The 18,567-nt window shown below is 37.3% G+C and overlaps 3 protein-coding genes across 3 annotated transcripts; 1 reads left to right on the top strand and 2 right to left on the bottom strand.

Annotated features, from left to right (window-relative positions):
• Nucleotides 1-223: 223 nt before the first annotated feature.
• Nucleotides 224-6,364, bottom strand: LOC113669247 (uncharacterized). The gene is made up of 5 exons (XM_027185245.2): nt 6,260-6,364; nt 4,793-4,909; nt 4,378-4,465; nt 2,365-2,498; nt 224-1,757 (listed from the first exon to the last, which is right to left on the bottom strand). Exons 2-5 carry the CDS (start codon nt 4,884-4,886, stop codon nt 895-897), a joined length of 1,179 nt encoding a protein of 392 aa, XP_027041046.2. The 5' UTR covers nt 4,887-4,909; nt 6,260-6,364; the 3' UTR covers nt 224-894.
• A 643-nt stretch (nt 6,365-7,007) lies between these two features.
• Nucleotides 7,008-9,482, bottom strand: LOC113669245 (multiple inositol polyphosphate phosphatase 1-like). Its single transcript, XM_027185243.2, has one exon. The coding sequence runs from the start codon at nt 9,480-9,482 to the stop codon at nt 8,007-8,009; it is 1,476 nt and encodes a 491-aa protein (XP_027041044.2). The 3' UTR covers nt 7,008-8,006.
• Nucleotides 9,483-9,838: 356 nt separating this feature from the next.
• LOC113669246 (peptidyl-prolyl cis-trans isomerase FKBP4) lies at nt 9,839-18,143 on the top strand. Its single transcript, XM_027185244.2, has 9 exons — nt 9,839-10,169; nt 12,105-12,362; nt 13,127-13,195; nt 13,637-13,818; nt 14,679-14,762; nt 15,154-15,333; nt 16,150-16,200; nt 16,595-16,745; nt 17,371-18,143. Exons 1-9 carry the CDS (start codon nt 9,926-9,928, stop codon nt 17,613-17,615), a joined length of 1,464 nt encoding a protein of 487 aa, XP_027041045.2. The 5' UTR covers nt 9,839-9,925; the 3' UTR covers nt 17,616-18,143.
• The last annotated feature ends 424 nt before the right edge of the window (nt 18,144-18,567 follow it).

Raw genomic sequence — 18,567 nt, 5'->3', positions numbered from 1 at the left:
CCTATAGAGAGACGTGTCGTTCTTAGTGCCCATTTGCAGGGATGTGAACTTTCATTGTGGTTTTCTTACTGTTCCTAAGGTATTAGAAAAGGTGAAAAGGGGTAAAACAAAGAGGCAGTGGAGACTCCTATATTACACATGCATATTGTTACCAATAACAAATGATCATGTAGTACAATTGGAGAAAATCAGCTATTAGCAAGGTAAGATGGGATCAGTCTCCTTTAATACACAGTATTTTCTTTATTTTCATTCCTTTTCCTTAAATCAGGTTATGCATTCTCATTGTATTACTCAGAGATTAAACTTCAGCAATCTGTTATCAATTAGTCCCCACCTAGTTCAGTTATGCAGAAACCACCATCAAGGTGTTGTGCATCACTATAAAATTCAAGCCTGTACAATTCAGTTTACTACAAAAGATAACCATCAAAGAGAGCTCAATGCATATTTGTAGCACACTTGAACTACTAAGTTCAAATTGTAATAAATAAAAAGGCTGATGAGGAAGCTTAATATACATTTATGACTATTTACAAATCAATGTTGTTCTCATGAGTTGACCATGTCCAGTATATGTTTATGTAACAACATTTAAGGGGTTTGTTTGTTACTGTCAGATACAAGTAGTAATTGGGAACCTTGAAAAACACACTTTTCAATATTAAATCTTTGATGCTAGTGCTTTTAGTTACAGAAAGGCTTTCTAGAACTAGAGCAAAGTTTAACTTCCTTCACTCTCCCATGTAACAAATAATTACAACTGATATTGATAACTCATTTCCAAAATTGTATATCATATTGATTGCCAGGGAGTATGAAAGGAAATTATGAGACACAGATTAACTAGGACTTGCACAAAAAATTATATAAGCAGGTTTGTTTACTTTGAGATCAAGAGGAGGATGATGAAGATGATGAGTCTGATGGATATAAGGTATTTAGAAGCTCATCCACATTGTTTAAAACAATGTCAGCCTCCTTTTCTAGAAATTTCTGGTTGCCAGCCCCACTAAGAACACCTATTGTTAGACCCAGCCCAGCAGAACGACCCATTGAGGTGTCGGCAATAGTGTCACCAACAATAACAGTTTGAGTTGGACAAACATTTAACTCTTCACAAATGCCCAAGGCAGTTTCAGGATTGGGTTTTGGTTTGATGTCTGTATCATCCCCACAAACAATTTTGTCAATCATGCTCATGAGGCCTAACCTGTCAAGAGCTGACAGAGTGCCTTCTCGACTGTCAGTTGTACAGACTGCAGTTTTAACACCCTTTGCCCTCAGAGTTTCAAAAATTGCTGGGAGGTCACCCAGAGGCTCCAGGGTATCATGCCCACCACTGTCAAAATCTTTACAGCAGTTGCTAACCAGCTTCTGTGCTTTTGCTCTATCTAAACCACTCTTGATTAACACTGTGACAAATGCTTGTCTGATTTCAGCAACAGTCGCATGGGCTAGCAAGCCTCCGTCAGAGTAGATGCGCTTCTTAGGACAATAACCCACTTCTTCATACATTTTGTCAGCCAGATCAAGACCAGTTGCCTCTTCCAGTTCCTGCACATGACTCTCCATCCAAGGAATCCACACATTATTCAAATCTATCAGAGTACCATCTTTGTCAAATATCACAAGGGAAGGGTCCATTGAGTCTGGGAAAGATGATCCACTGCTTTGGCCATCACCAGCAAGGGATGAGAAACCTGCTGAACAGCCACCACGTCGAGGGAGCTGAGGTCTAGCCCAGGGGGCATTTCCTATAGGAGCCAAGTGATATTAGCAACACAAAAGGGGGGAAGGGGGAGACAGTGACTAGCAAACCTAAGATGTCAATCATATCTTGGTAAGTGTAGGCAATGTGATCATTTCTGAAAGATTCTTGAGAGATTAGGATTTCTTTGCATGTAGCAAAGTAGCTAAATTGCTTTTACACCATGGAACCATAATTTGCTTACACAAACAACACTTCACAACTACTTTATTAAAAAAAAACGAACAAACCAAAGTGAAGCCTGTTCTCAAGCTAACTTTTGCCAAACTTTAAATAACATTGTAACTTTTCTCAGTTTCTTTTTGTTCTTAAATAATAATAAAAAACCTTCTGGTAGCTTTTTGCAAGAAAACAGTCTCAAGGGAATCTGTTTTTGGTGGAGTGTTTGTCTAGTTTGAAGATTGTGACTTAAGACATGCCCTCTTTCAAAGACAGGAAAGTTACACCAGAGGTAGAAAAAATTATTGAAAACTTTTGACAAGGGTTATAAAATTTCTAAAAACCAAGATATAGCTTACTGTCATCTTGAGGAATCATGCCACTATCAATCAAGAATATGGCAGTTCCTACAATTAATGTAATCCTTTGGATACCTGTTATTCTAGGACCCTGGTTCCAGAGGTCTTTGTCAATAAATGCTTTTTTCACTGCCGATGTTCGAATGGTTTGCTCTGGGGCAGCTGGAGGGCCATAAAGCTTGTTGTAATCAAACCCATCAGCACTTCGCCTGTTGACAATTACATATCAGCACCACATAACATCAGGCCTTTGACAAGCAAAGCTTGTAGGCCTCTGCACACAACTACAGTAAACTAAAGCTTTAATATAACAACCTCGCTTGCTGTATTGAACACTATTTAGAAACACCACATGACTACTATCGCTTTCAAGTTAATGTGCCATTTAAATGCCAAATGTAAATTCTCATGCTAAAATCTTTGAAACTTTAGAACAAGCATCACTTTAAATTCTGAGAAGGAACATTGAAATGTCTCTCTTTTCTTTTCTTGGACTGTGAGGAGGTGGTTATATCAGAAGACTGATCATTATAACACTTACCTTATAATTCAAGTTATACAAGAATTCATTTACCATTCATTTAGTGCTACCAAGGTTAGATTACAACAGTTCATGCTTTAAAACCAAGTTACACAGCCAGAAACTTAAAACTGAAAACATTGTCACACAGTTGAGAAAGACCACCTGTTTTTGTTTTTTTCTACTAATATTACAACTTTTGAATGACTTTGTATCATGGCTAAACATTCCAATATTTTGGGAAAACAATATCAGAAATTGTTAGGTTTGGATTCAGCCTTGCATCCAAACAAATGGCCCTTGTATTAAAATAATGATAATACACAAATAGAAAGCTAAAAAAACCAACAAAACAAAATCAAAAACAGCTTAACCTTTCAGAATCTACCTTTTTCTCTTTGAGAAACATATTTAATCTGTTCCAGTGAAAGTAGAGTTCAAAGTTCTGAATTTCTTCTCAAATTCCACAAAACTTTAAAAAATTGATTGAAATTAAAAGTGACCACTAATGCTGAGTGTCGATTTACTACCAATCAACTTCTTTTTTTTAAGCCACTTTAACTTAAACTTTTTCCAGTGTTGAGACTAGGCTGCACAAATTTGCAAACTATATGCTTGACAATCCACAAAATCTTGTGATAGCACTCATTTGGTTTCATATTGTGGGCCAATTGTGTCTTATCAATTCTTCTGAAAAATTTAGTTTTCTTTCTAACGAAAGAGTTGTTTGATATTTGTCATATAAAGTTTCTTTTTATCATGAAACCAAAAAAAATTTTTCAAAGGATTTTGTATGCCCAGAACAACTATACAAAATTTGTGCCAGTCGTCTGGGCCTACAGAGAACTCTGATTTTCTCCACTGAAGATCTTGACCAGGAAGGAATTGAAACATACCTTGGTTTACCTAGGATAAAGTTCCAAAGTGAAAATGTTTGTGAGAGAATGTCATTGATGGAACCAATCATTTAAACAGAGTTTAAAAGAAATTCAGTCAGTTGCAATGTGTGTTGTGCCCAATAGTTTACTTTTCCTTAGAGTCATTTCAGACATTGGCTAGTTTTATGTAAGTAAAAGTGTTACTGCACTAGAAATAAAAGTTGTCAGAAGTTATTGTCAAAGTCACTATAAGTAGTTGTATCCAAATTTGTTACATTGTAAAAAGATGTTTGAAGATTAACATGAATAATTAACTAAAGATGATTAATTCTTAATTACATGTACTTGTAACTATGTTCAAAATTAAGTGGTCTAGAGTTCACACTGGATAAAATATGTAAAGCTGGATGATCTCAAGGTAATCAGTCAATAAAAATGCAAAGTTCCCCTCTCCCCTTTTGTGTCTCATTAGGGAAAAAAGGAAAAAAAGGAAAAAAACAAAAAAGAACAAAAACAAGACCACCATGTCACACTGATCATTCAAGGCACAATCCTCATGACTTCAACTTTGGGAAGGCCTTGATGTGCCCCTTTATACTGACCCTAAGAAGCAGAATAACGAAGAGCCAACGCTGCTCAATTACTGTATATCATCAAACAAATCAACATTGAGCATTAACTATAACTTACTGAGAAGCTTGTGCCACAAGAACAACCTGTCCTTCATTGTCTATACCAAATCCAAGTCTCTCATTCCACACCCCAAGAGCTGATATCCCTGCAAAATTCAAGAACAACATTCTCATCACAAGGAAAGATGCAAATTTATTAAACAGATAGAACAAACTTTTCTTATGAAACTCAATGGGAGGATTACAATTTTCCAGCTTGGAGTCTTAATTCAACCTCAAGGTTTCCACTTTAAAATTTAGAGATTCCATAACCTTTCCATCAGAAGTTGCTTTGTAAATACCGTAAAAATATAATTTCCTGATGTACTCCTTGCTTTGTTGTTTACAGAAACTCAAATTCCTTCTAATGTGTAGGCTTCTCGCAAAACATACTCCAACAATATCTCTTGCCACACTTTAAACCCTGTTCTTACCTTTAAAGGAAGTTTGACTCTTAAAATGGATCTGTCTTATACATCTTCTTTGAAGTAGCCCAAAAACTTTCCTTGCCTGTCTATTTAATGCCATTTTACAGAAGGGAAATGCTTAAGCTGCAAACCACAATCAGAAATAAACTATGAGAAAGAAGGTACAATGATTTTTCCCTTTATCACAATCAGTGAAACATTGGATATAGCACTAATTAAATGGCAATTGTCATTGTCGCCACAACACAGATAAATAAAACCAAAATAGTGATAATCAATATTTTGGTTGTTTGCACATCTCAAATGAATAATTGGATTAATTTCTCTTTGAGAAATTGAAGTCATCATGATGTCATGATTTAAAAGTTTGTGCAGGTTTTTCACCCTGGTGGATACCAATTTAAGTATAACATAACTCCTGAAAATTTTGGCATTGCAATTTTGATCTTGAACTGATATTATCACTGTTTATGCACTTTGATTTAACTTCATAACAGATATTATTGAACACTTAAGAGGTTTGACAGGTTAATCTTTCTGGTGGAGAGCACTTAAGGTATATCATATTTCTTCCTCATGCAGGCAACAATGTGTAAGAGCCTGAAAACAATTCATGACTTGTTTAGTCAACTCTAGCACTGGGGTGTAAATGGTACTCTCTAGACTATATGGTATGCAGAACTTTCAAACTTCCAATTTTTTAAAACTTTTTTATTTCCTTGCTCAAATCCGGTTTCGGCCATATGCATATTTTGAGTGTCAACAAAATTACCGGTAAAACCGCATACCATTTTCACGGACGAATATTGTCCCTGAATATTTAACCTTAAGGTTATCTCCGTTTCTCTAAAGATTCAAGAACCCTCTGACGAGTTAATTGCGAAAATTCTTTACACGGGATATAAAATTTGTGAAACTCTCACCAGTTATCAATCTGGGCGGATAACTTAGTTAAGCGAAAGTGCAAGCGATAACGCTATTTAAAATATTCTACCGGCAAGAGGGCTGATCGATAGTTATCTTTAGAAGTGTCGGCCGACAAAATTCGAAATTCTCCGACTAGAGAAAACACATTCATTAAACGAACATTTCGCCTTCGCTATCTCGCCTAACTATAGATCGTAAAAATTTCACTGTAAGCTATCGATAAACGATTTCCAAGTAACAGGGCAACAACTGAGGCTAGTATATATCGAGAGTCAATGTAGTTTTCCAGAAACAAAACAGTGTAAAAATCCAGGAAACAAAGAAGCTGTTACAGAAGTTCATATTTTTTAAAACGCGAAGTTAAACAGTAGAAAGATCATGCCACATTTCTTAAGATAATTTGGGCTTTACCATCGAGTCCAGGATAACAAAAATCGCGGCGGACCGGCCTAACACTACCGCAAAAATTTTAACGAAATTCCGAATTTTACCCAACACTCAAGCAAAACATTGTCGAAACTAAAGATGTGATTCAAATGAGATTACCTTCTATACAATCTCTCGAGGAAAGGACGGTGACCGCTTAAATTCGTTATTCTGGTGTTACGTCTGGAGGGAAATCTTCGCCAGACTTTCCGCCATGAAAGTACTACTAAATTGTGGGGAGCGCCAGTTTATATAGTGAGAGTGATCACGTGTTCTATTTCGTCATAACAACTGGTTCATCCCGTTTTTAAGGGAAATTACACACCAATTATAGAAATCTCGCAGTCGCGTGATTTTACTTTTCACGTGCTTCCGGTGATGTGTGTTACCGCGTGTAACGCAATAGTTTTGTCATTCAGCTAGAGCATTTCAATCGGCGGTCTATCTGTTTTCTGCCTTTGAAAACTGGCTTGCCTTTAAATCAACAATGCCTCTGCTGATACTTGCATATTTTGAAACGTTGGTAAAAAAACAGTAATGACGCAGACCCTTCTGTGTTACTTGTAGCCGCTTTTTTTCCTTGGAGGATCCTGGCCTTTCAAGGTTTAGTTCTTTTATCTCCGTTTTTCTCCAACATCAAAAAAATAGCTTGTGAAAAATAGGCGTTTAGTGTGATCAGCAGAGACACAGGGTTTCCATCGCGTTGCCGCAAGATCTCCAATATCATCCGCATCTTCAGTACGGCGTTCATTGCATATTGCATAATATACAATTTCTATTGGTGAAAGGTTGCACAGTGACTTCAAACATGTGCTAGAACGCGTGACAAGGAAATGCAAGTACGATCTTTTTTCTGGGGAGATTCGAAAGTGTGTTAAAACCATTTATTCTCGGTGTCAGGAAAACAATTTCGTTAAATCTGGGACCAATTTTGATTTCACTATATTATAAACGTGACAAAAGGCCGGTTTAAAGACAACATTTGCCCGACGATCGTGAGCGTCATCGCTTTTGACCTTGGTCATAATTCAGAAATGGATTTTATGATAATTTGTACCTCTGTGTAATGTTCAAAGGATAAATATGACGTAAAAGTTCCTTTCCGAATTGTTGTTCTCATTTCATACTGACTACACGAGATCCTACCCGTTCCAGTGTTCCACGAGTTCCAGATGGTGAATCTTGCCATAGTTGCGTGGTCGGCGCACAAGACTTGGAAAGGAAATAGGGAAGATTTGGCTTGATGGAAATGCAATAGTTCAAGTTAACTGTGCCTAATTTTTTCTGGCTGTTCGGTTTTTGACCAAGATATCAGGAACTGAGACATCCAGTGAATAAAAAGGCATAGAGGGCTTAGAAAAAATATCTCCTAGTTTTCCCGTTACCTCGCACGGCTTTCACCTCAACTCCTTACTTTGTTTCGCTTTCGTTCAGTCGTTGGAAGATATACAATTCCTGGATAAAGCCACGGAGACTATTCTCTTGTATCACGCAAATTGTGGCAACATCATGATGCACTAACCTGTAATTAGATAATGGCGTAATATGTGACTAAGGCAGTCTATGGCTGTACGATTTTACGCCACTATCTACGTCGGTGTACATACTGTAAGATTTCAAGCTGTTAACTAACGGCGTAAAATCTCTCAGTATGTATATACACACTGGAAGAAATAACGCCGTTAGTTAATGGCGTAAAATCTTACAGTATGCATATTTCACTGACTGAATAAACATTACGTCGTTAATTGCGGCGTAAAATCTTACAGTGAGTATATGCTACCGAATGAATGAAATTACGCCGTTAGTTGCAGCAGAGTTCATGTAAATAATCATTTATTTATCTATTAAGGCCTTAGAAATACAATTAATCTCTAGGTCGAGTTCCCTTATTAGCATTGCACTTACTATGTATATTACAAACTGTGTTGATGTCACAGTTATCCTTAATATGCGAATAAAAAGACAGAAACTTTTCAAGACTGCAGTACATTTTTCCTTCACAGGCCGGCATTGCGACCACCGCTTCGTTTACTAGAAGCTGTATTTTTATATGAGATTCCTGAAATGTCCCTCCGAATTCATTCCTGTCAGTGCTAACGGATTGTTGACACTGTCCGATGCAATCATTCTTTTCTTTTGCATCTCTTTTCGCACCGTCACGATTACAATTATAAAGCACAAAGGCAACATTTGCCGACATGGGTACTACATCTGAAATGCGAAAAGTACGGTTGGCCTGTTCGTTAAAATTGTCCGCTCGGGGTGGTACTGAGTTATTGTAGAGTCCAAGCATAGTGAAGAGAGGTATCACAGTTCCCGTATGCGCAAATCGGAAAATACCGTGAGGTTTCCCATTCTTGAGGAATCTTTCAATGCTATCTGTAATCTCCGCATAGAGAGGGCAAGCCATATTGTAGTTAATTTTACGCCCGTAGCTTCGGTCCCAGTAAAGTTTCAAGTCGTTCAGATACTCCAAAACTTTAAATTCTTCGTCTTCGAACACTGAGCACCAGCTGCTATCAGCGCTGTCGGTCTGAACCCCAAATGCGCACATCAAAAACATTTCCACAGCATCCTCAGGACGAAGGGAATACTTTCCGCTTAGTCGCAACCTTTTTACAATTTTACGCGAAACTTTTCGCATTTCTGGACCGTTCATAAATTTTCGGTATTCCGATTGAGATCTTTTCCTTGCTGTAATCTTCTGCCATCTTGGACAAGCTTCAAAAATTCGTAGAACAATGTCGTCGTTGTAAGAACCTGAAAACTTCACCGCTACTGGACGAAATTTCATGCTTCCTAAATGTCCTTTTCCCTCAAAAAGGCCTTGGGCGAAAGCTACCGCACTCTGACTTGATCGCAGTTTGTCGGTGGCGATAAAGCTGTAGTTAGTATTGGAATAGCCGTGTTTTAAGATCCCGCGGAATTTAGAGAGGAAACGCCTTGCCATGGCGTACATCTCTTCTGTTCCTAGTTCGGACATCTCTTTGCTAGCCGAATTTATGATATCGGGCGGGAAACTCCAGGGAAGTGACAGGCCTTTGTAGTGAAAGGTGGAATTATTAGGGAAGAATCTATTTATCTTTTCAAGCAGTTTTTTCGCTTTCTTGATTCGAGAGCCTCCCGGGTATCTGGAGCCATGGCGAATCACCATGTTGATATGTATTGGTTCGCATCTCGGAGGCCTCTCTATTGGCCTGCTGCTAAAATGATACGGCGTTTTGTCGCTGAAAAGATACTTTTTAGGAGGCGAGTTTAACGCCGAGCCATAATCTAAACGTAGCATGAGTAGAAGAGCAAGAATCACCCTCAACAAGACCTCGGCAGATGCAGTTGCCATATTAAGACAGAAGATATTCTATGTGCGTGCTGCCTACTTTTTTCGAGGATCAAGTTTATCTTTCATCATGTCACTATGAGAGGTTGCGTGACCAAATACTAAGCCGCCTAGCCGAGTTAAGCTTATTCACACCCCTCTAGGCGGGATAGGCAAGACTGGTACTTAGTAGCCTACGTGTAGCCGTATCCTCCCCCCATGGTGAAACGGAGGAGCTTCCGAGTAAGGATCAACGCTCGAAACGTCAGCTTAGAAACTCTTTACGGTGACCAATTTAAGATTTCAAATCAGTGAATAATACTAAATAACCCTGATGGTGTCTTTTCTCCGCACGTTTGCCCCTCCCCACTAGTAGAGGGCATTAATTTCGTCATTTTCGTGACTTTCACGGGTATTGATGAGCCTGGAACCGAAACTTGTGGCTTCACAGCGTCTGAATACTGAAAATGGCGGCAGAGAGTACCCCAATGAACTTGGATAACGAGAGCGATTCTGCAAAATATGGAGAAGATATCTCACCGGAGAAAGATGGCGGAGTGCGGAAAATCATTAAGGTGGCAGGTGGAGGTGGAGATAAGCCACCGATCGGAAGTAAAGTTAGGGTTTACTATTCCGGTAGATTCTTGACAGGCGAAGAGTTTGACTCAAACATCGGCAAAAAAGATCCGTTTGAATTTGAACATGGAAAAGGTATGATTAGCCTTTGATTTTTGGGTAGAAAGAAGGGAAAATAGTGGAAAATATGATGTGATATACGTAAATTTGTATAGGGAGGCTTCTATGTTGTTTTTTTTACAGATCTATTAGTACGACCGTTGACATGTTTGCATGAATCTCATTAGGTGAAGACATAGATGAGTTGATTTTATATTTATTTGATTGAGTCAAGTGGGTTAAAACACATTAATTTTTGCTGGATATAGTTTAAGAGAAACCTTCGATGCAATAATTTGCTTATTTTTGCACATCAGGGAGACCAGGACGTGCATGCACTAAGCTTGCGATTCTCGTCTTCACAACATTTTCATGTTAGACTTAAATCTGACTTTAATTTTTTTCACTTTCATTTTCTGATCTCATGTGAATAGCATCTGTCAGAGAGCGTGAAATCAGAAATTAAAAAAATGAGTTTTTGTTTAGTTATTATGTAACTGAATTAAAGAATAATACATTGATGCACTTAGATAAGGAATTTTTCTACTATATCTACAAACAAAACATGTATCATGTTGTTTATTGTGTAAAGGCCATGGGCCTTAAATGGTGAGAAAAGTCAAATTTAATTACGAATTAACCAGATAGTATGGTGTGAAAGGTGAGTGTGTGTCTGCAGCTGATTCACAATATTAAACACATGGGAAAACCCATTGTAATTTTACATGTTTGCATTTACAACTTTTCTCATGGCTGGAAGGTAAAAACATGTTCTTTAATTCAGCTTTTCACTACTCTTAGTTATGAAGAGACAATTATATACACCTTACCAGAAAAAGGGATATGATAAAGGGAGATCCTTAACCCAAGCAGGACAGTCAATAAATTTGAAAGTAGAAGGGAAATAAAATTTCATAGGTGACCAGGTTATTGAATATTGTTTGGTCAGATTAAATGCAAGGCTGGGAACTGTTCAGTTTTGTAAAATAACTGTAATTCCAAGACGACCCTGATTGGTTAGAAACATTTCATTTATTTCATTGGTAAACCCATAGTTATCAATCAATCAATCAATTATTTATTTTAACACATTTCATCCAGGAGCTAAGAACTTGTTCACAATACGAACATGTATGAATAAGATCTACAGTAATTACAGTTAACAAATAATATTGTCCATCTTAAAACAATTCAGTAAATATTAAAAAAACTAGAAATAAATACATAAAATATAAAAGGCTAAATCCTAAACTAAAAAAATCTAAAAGATAGCTAAAAACATGACACGAAGACTATAAGAAACATTCTAAAATGCTACAGTCTTGCAATTTACTTTAATTTGAAGTCATTTGCATCCCTTGAAAGAGGTACTTGAGCAGGCAAACTGTTCCATAACTTAGTTAATAAATAAGAGAAAGAATTCTTTTTAAATTTAAGGCTAAAATTAGGTGATTCCAAAGTTCAGCCATCACCCCTTAGCTCATGCAGTGTATGCCAGAGGCTCGTGATTGACAAAAATTTTTATGTTCTCCCAACATCCAGTGTGGGTTATTAGGTTGGTAAAGTGACAAAAAGTGCAGTCTGTTATTTAAATAATGTCCCACACATTCAACAAAGTTTGTTTGAATCATGTAGCAAACTCTGAACATGGAAATGAATCACACATCTAAACTTGTGACTAGTAAATAATACATTTGGTTCCACTTGCAAACAGGGAAATACCTAGAGTACGTATTTCTCTATGATTTTTTTGATTATGGTTAAATATTTTTTCTTAAGTAAAATGAAGTGAAAATAGTCAAACAAAGATGGCAGACTAGGCAGGGGTTTTGGCCAGCTATTAGCTCACATTGATGGCTCAGATACAATTAAAGCAAAGATGTGACACTTGACGTTGGTTATTTTGATTTTCCTTCAGTTTAACACAACAGAAGGAACATTGAAAAATCAAAAAACTTTTTTGCTCTTCAGGGGTTGTGATCAGGGGATGGGACATTGCTATAGGAACAATGGAAGTTAATGAGACCAGCCTCATTACAATCAAACCAGAATATGCTTATGGGACAGAAGGAAGTGGAACCAAAATCCCTCCAGATGCTTGTTTACAGTTTGAGATTACTTTGGTTGAATGGAAAGGAGAAGATATCACAAAAGATGGACATGTGACAAAGATTGTGTTAGAAAAAGGCGAGGGCTATGTCTGTCCAAACACTGGTGCACTCTGTGAAGGTCAGCATTTATAATAGGAGGCTTAAAGTCAATTTTAAACTCATGTGGTTGTTCCTTTAACCATTTTTCCCCAAGATCTCAAGATCAATTCTCCTTTCTATCCTCCATATTCTATTTCTTTTAAGTCCAGCTCTGAGAATTTGGTGTTAGGTAAAAAGCATATCCCCTGCTTCACTGTTCTATTGGACAATGCATTGATACTATAAGGGGAAATTACTTTTTGATTGTTCTTTGGAAAGAAGGGGTTAAATTTTTTTGAATTGTTCTTGTTGGTGGTATGCAGCAGGTTTTCTCAATTTTAAGTTCAAAGTGGCTTTAAAAGCAACTTGTTAAGGGTTCAAATTAAAAAATGGCATGCCTACTGAGAAGTAGAGATGGACAGGGGTTTGTTAATTTTAGGAGAGTGACTGTAGAAGAACCACAGATAAAGACAAATGGGCGCTCTTGATGCCTAGGAGTGACCAGCATCTGATTTCTCCTCACGTCACCCCTTAATCACACATTAAGGTCACAAGAATAAAGGAATTGATCATCAACTAAGAAAACTCTTGATTATTAGACAAATTCTCCTTGTCAGTGCTATAGGAAATGTAAGGAGAACAGTGTGGAGAATATGCATACCAATGTTAAAGTGAAAAGGGTTGATATTAAGGTTCAGTTTGAGGATGAAGTTGTGGCTGCATGTGTTGCAGCTTCATGTTGACTTTTGGCAGAGAATCTTGTCACTGAACTTTCTCTTTTTACCCCTTTTGCCCCTTCTCTAGTTCATATTGTTGGAAAGTGTCGGGGCAAAGTGTTTGAGGATCGCGAAGTTTCCTTTCTCATGCAAGAAGGTAAGTTACAAACTGTAATGGATTAATACAGATGTCTGGTCTAAAGCTAAAATGAAATACATAAATAACAACACGATTAACACTTTGTTGGGTATTGTGGCACATTTTGTGGCTAAAATAGATATTTTAGTGCATTAAAATGTGTTTTAGCTTGCACACTTTATTGTTCTGACTCTTCTGTTGTCATCTTTTTTAAATTTTTTTCTCAATGTCCCTTGAAGTGATAAATATGACCATACAGTTTCTGTTCTTGTGTGTAAATATGGTTAGGCCCCTTTGGAAGTCATTTTAACCCTCGCTTGACAGCTTAGGCTAAAATGACTTTAAGTTGGGCTTGAAGCACACAAATGCTGTGAACATAAATTCTATTGTTTTACTAAAACTCAGTCTTATGCATTGTCAGCAACAACATAAGTAATAACAAACTTTTTTTGTATCTAGGTACTGAGGAAGGACTTCTCCCTGGTGTACAACAGGCTATTCTGAAAATGAATGATGGTGAAAAAGCGTATGTGTGGATTAAGCCTGGAAGGTGGGGATTTGGAACAGCAGGGAAACCTGAGCTGAATATTCCTAAAGATGCTGTGGTAGAATACATGATACATCTAAAGAAATTTGAAAATGTGAGTACATATATTGATAAATAAATACTTACTAAATGGACTCTATGCAACCTAAGCGATACTTCTGTCAAAAAAAGAAAGGATTAAAAGGAGAATAAACTTAATTTATAGGTGTAGGGATGATTTTTTGGTTCATTCCTCAACTTCACTTCTTAGTACATACACTGTTAGTGACCTGTAACCAATTGTCAAACTTTCCTCATGTTTTCCTGACATCCACTGTAGGTTTTTATGGTGGAAAACTAATAGAAGAGCATGCACTAAAACAACATTGGTGGTGCAACTGTAATCAGCAGCAAAATGGTGGACACTTTTATATCTAGTTTGCAATATTCTGGAGTACAGTAGCATACCAATTTTATTACTAATACCCTCACTTTCATCCTCTCCCCCTCCATATAGTGTTGCAATTTGTTTGCTTTCTTCGACTGTTCAACCTTCAATAGGCTGAGTGGGGTGGGGTGGGGGGGGGGGGTGGGAGGTATTTAATTATACTGCAGTTCATTTGAAACTTCTTTCTAAATACCCTAACCCTTTCAATCCCAAAAGTGACCAAATGAGAAAATTTTTCTCAAAGTAATTTGGTAATTGATCACCAAATTTTCAGATCTAAAATTATAAGTGGTGAATGACAAACAGTTTGAAGAATGACTCTTTACATCTTGGGACAGAAAGGGTTTAAAGTGGCCTTGGAGATGTTATATCAGTGGCAACTATTTTTTTTTAAGAATTTTAAGTCTTCACCACTAGAATTGAAAGAGGCATGATGCTGTATCTCAGCCACATTGCACCAGTGTCTGTTGGCAACAAGCAGTCAGTTTTCTTGAATGTGATGTACTGTATATTATATTATTTTGAAGGTCAAAGAAAACTGGGAGTTGAGCAATGATGAAAAAATCTCAACAGCCTTGTCACTGAAGGAAAAGGGCACCAAGTATTTCAAGGTTAGTGTTATTGGTGTATACATTAGTATTGAAGTATCTGTCATTGAACAATTCTAATCACAGCTGTTGTTATTCATTATTTAACCCTTTGCAGCCTAACATCAGTAATCATATTCTCCATTCTGTTCTCCATACATGTATTAAGGTGACGACAAGGAGAATTTGTTTAGCAATCAAGGGCTTCTTTTGTTGGTCATCATTTCCTTTATTCTCCTGACCTGAATGTGTGATTCAGGGGTGATATTGTAAGGAGAAACTAGATGCTGGTCACTCTTAGAGGTCAAAGGTTAATCAATCATGACTCTTCTTGTGGTGCACTAACCCCTTTGCAGAGGAGAAGAGTGCCAGCTCCCAAATGGATGTAAAATGTTTTGATTGGTTTGTTTTGCAGGAGGAGAAATTTGGCATAGCAGTTGAACAATATGGCAGAGTGGTCAGGTTGTTGGATGGATACTTTAGCAATGACGAGAAAGAGAAGCGAGATCCCTTACTGTTGGCTGGCCATCTTAATCTTGCTGCGTGTCATTTGAAACTAAATCACAACTTCAAATGCATTAAAGAGTGTGAAAAGGTAATATGGCTTTCTCGTTACATACCTGAACCCAGTATTTTAAAAAAAACATGAAATCATGGAAGAACTGTCAAGGGGATTCCGAATTTTTTGATATGGGGGGGGGGGGGGGTCTCAAACTTTGATTTAGAATACAGATCATTATTTTTTTGCTCTAGATCTTAAATAGACTAAGAAATATTTCAAGACAAATAAGTTTTAAATGTTTCAGGTTGTGTAGTTGCACGTGATTCTATGGTTGAGAGAATTGTAATTTCGGACATAGTTTTAAGAAAATCCCACAGGTCCTTTGGGGGGGGGGGTCCCGATCCCTGGACCTTCCCCTTAGATCTGCCACTGATGGTGCAGCCCCCCTCTGTAAAACTCAGAATTTAAAAGTAGTTGAAGTTATTGAGTTTCTTTTCACGTTTGAGTACTGGTGTTTGGACAGAGAATGAAGAAAATTGCTCTCAAGAAAAATTCTCATCAAACTCAAAAGCACAAAAAAGACCAATCTGAATATACTGGATGCTTATGATAACCTATGCCTTGCAAACTTGGCAACCTCCAAACAATTGTGGCAAATTAATTTCTGGGGGTTTCGTTTCCTCTCGCGTTTTTGGTTAAGACAAGGAGGAATGCATGGAAATAATTATAATCTTTAAGTAGGTCCACAATGCTAGATTCTCCTTCCAAAGCTTCAGGGTATTCCATTGTGAAGAAAAGAGGGAAATTAAGCTTGTTTCAAAAGTCGAACGCCCTTTTAATTGTGAAGACGATGATCAATGTAATGAGTCACCTCACAGGTGCTTTTCCCCCGTTTTTGTTGTTTCATAGGTTCTTGAAATGGATAAAGATAATGTAAAGGCCTTATTCAGAAGAGGAAAAGTAAGGAAAGGTTTATAATAATTGGATGTTAATTTTTACCTTATGCATGAGTGCGAGATGAAAAGCCTACTCTACTCCGCTTTACTCCGCTCTGTGATAAGTTCAGAAACTCACGCCTCTCTCTCTCGAACAATCAGATGCAATACTAATTTCCATCGCGTCTTGGGCACTCGCGTTTTCCCGCGCTTTACGCAGTTTACTGGTTTTTACTCCGCCTTCTCATTGGCTCCTTTTGTACTTCCCTCGCTCTGATTGGCTGTTGTGATAACTTTAAATTTGGGTTAACGGCACTCATTGTAGATGCGCTCTATCCATGTAAATGATTAGTTATTTGAGAAGTTTGTATAGTGGTGTGGAAGAAACCTTACCTTGTACTGTTAATGTTTTTTGACAGGCGAGAGCTGCCATCAATGATTTAGATCTGGCAAAAAAAGACTTTGAGCTTGTGCTTAAAGTCCAGCCCAACAACAGAGAAGCACAGCAACAGCTGAACGTAGTAAATTCAAGAATTAAACATCATGTAGCCAAGGAAAGAGTTATTTTCGGTAAGGTTTTGCAAGGAAGTGCTAAGCGAAAACTTAAGGCCCGTAGTCAACTCGCACCGATTTGCCCAGGGCTGTCAATAAGTTGAAAAATAGAAATTAAAAAAAAAAGTAGTAGGCGGCTAGGTTCACGTGAACGCTATGTTGTTTTTTCAGTTAAAAACGTTACACAGAGGAATTAAAAATGATCAAAACAAAACAAAACAAAAAACCAGAAAAAACCTGGGAAGTAGCTGCTATACAAGTTTCTTCAGTGCTATCTCATTAACTGAACAATTTTTCAGCAGCAATTAGATGAAATAAGATCTAAAGAACCGGCTTAAGATGGCAGACTAGCCGGCTATATTAGCCGTCTTCCGACTCTTTTTGACAGCCACCTGTCTGCAGTTGTAAGTTTCTATTACGCCAACGTCCGCAATAAGGTCGTCACGCCCTCGTTCCACCCAAAATTCTTAAAATATATACGCAAGGAACGTTATACAAATGCTATACGTGTTTGTATGGTGGCCGTGATTTTGCCATCAACGGAAGTTTTCTGAATAGATCTAAAGTTCAGAATCGTAATTACCTTCAACGAGCCCCTCCTGAAAGTTAAATTAAGCGTTCTTCACTCATCTGTTTCTTGTAGCGAACATGTTTGAACGGCTTGCACGCAAAGAAGAACGCGAAACCATAGCAGACACAAAAACTCGTGACGTATTCCAGGAAGCAACTGAGGAAGATGCGCGACTCAATGAACAATCTAAATCCAGTGAAACAACGCCTACGTCACTTCCAGTTAGTGGCCAAGTGAAGTCATCGATGCCAGTGAACGGTAAAGCGGAAAATGACGTCGAAATGAAAGAAGACGAGAAAGGAGGTGTAATATGCTGACATCAGTTTAAGGACAACATCTAACTGTTCAAATTAGGCTGTGTCCACACATTACACACTAAACTTTGGGCTATCGATTTCAAATCTCAACCGATATCTGACATCCAACTTATGCAACAAACTAGTGTGACAAACTAGTGTGACAATCTAGTGTTACAAACTAGTGTGACAAACTAGTGTGACAAACTAGTGTGACAAACTAGTGTGACAAACTAGTGTTACAAACTAATGTGAAAAGTAGTGCGACAAGGTGGCGTTATCAGCTTTTAAAGCTTTTGCTGTAATAACAAAAATATGTTATTACCCTTCAACATGAGTATCGTTAAAAGTAGAATGTTCTGTTGTTGTTATCATAGATTCTTAATCACAATAGTTTAACTTAAGTGTAACTCCATGGTAATTGGTATATATCTTATCTTAGAACATCAGTTTTTCCTTCTTCGGGTTCTCTTTTTGTAGGCAGTAACATAGTTGTCTAAACTGTACAGAAATTTTAATAAGAATTAAAAGTAATGTATATATAAAAAACTCTTTGTCATATGAATATATATATATATATATATATATATATATATATATATTTTTTTTTTTTTTTTTGGCATTAAACAAACTAACTTACAAAATTCAGATATGCATGTAGAACTTTGAAATAACTTCACGGTGGAGCAATTTTCAATTGGTGACCCAGGATTACTAAGGCCTGCCTAACCCTTTACACCCTAACATCAGTATGCATATTCTCCATACTTTCACTATACATTTCTTAAGGTTCTGAAAAGGAGAATTTGTTTAACAATCCAGAGTTTCTTTAGTTGTTGATCATTTCCCTTATTCTCACGACCTTATTGTTTTATTCAGGGGTGATCTTGTCATGAGAAATTAGATGCTAGTCACTCTGAGGGGTAAATCCGCTCAGAGCTTGGACTAGAAAATATGAGCCCGTTTTTTAACC

The sequence above is a fragment of the Pocillopora damicornis genome, chromosome 10, assembly GCF_964200805.1.
Source record: "Pocillopora damicornis chromosome 10, jaPocDami1.2, whole genome shotgun sequence".
Taxonomy (NCBI): Eukaryota; Metazoa; Cnidaria; class Anthozoa; order Scleractinia; family Pocilloporidae; genus Pocillopora; species Pocillopora damicornis.
The sequence above is the reverse complement of the archived record's forward strand: the minus strand, read 5'-3'. Positions and strand labels throughout refer to the sequence as shown.

Bases quoted from the DNA above. Each gene is read 5' to 3' on its own strand.
- LOC113669247 (XM_027185245.2), bottom strand. From the start codon at position 4,886: ATGGCATTAAATAGACAGGCAAGGAAAGTTTTTGGGCTACTTCAAAGA. The intron at 2,499-4,377 runs GTAAGTTATAGT...AATTGTCAACAG, and splicing joins CTTGTGGCACAAGCTTCTCA to GCGAAGTGCTGATGGGTTTG. The intron at 1,758-2,364 runs GTATCCAAAGGA...TGGCTCCTATAG, and splicing joins CCAGGGTCCTAGAATAACAG to GAAATGCCCCCTGGGCTAGA.
- LOC113669245 (XM_027185243.2), bottom strand. From the start codon at position 9,482: ATGGCAACTGCATCTGCCGAGGTCTTGTTGAGGGTGATTCTTGCTCTT.
- LOC113669246 (XM_027185244.2), top strand. From the start codon at position 9,926: ATGGCGGCAGAGAGTACCCCAATGAACTTGGATAACGAGAGCGATTCT. The intron at 12,363-13,126 runs GTCAGCATTTAT...CCCCTTCTCTAG, and splicing joins CACTGGTGCACTCTGTGAAG to TTCATATTGTTGGAAAGTGT. The intron at 13,819-14,678 runs GTGAGTACATAT...ATTATTTTGAAG, and splicing joins ATCTAAAGAAATTTGAAAAT to GTCAAAGAAAACTGGGAGTT.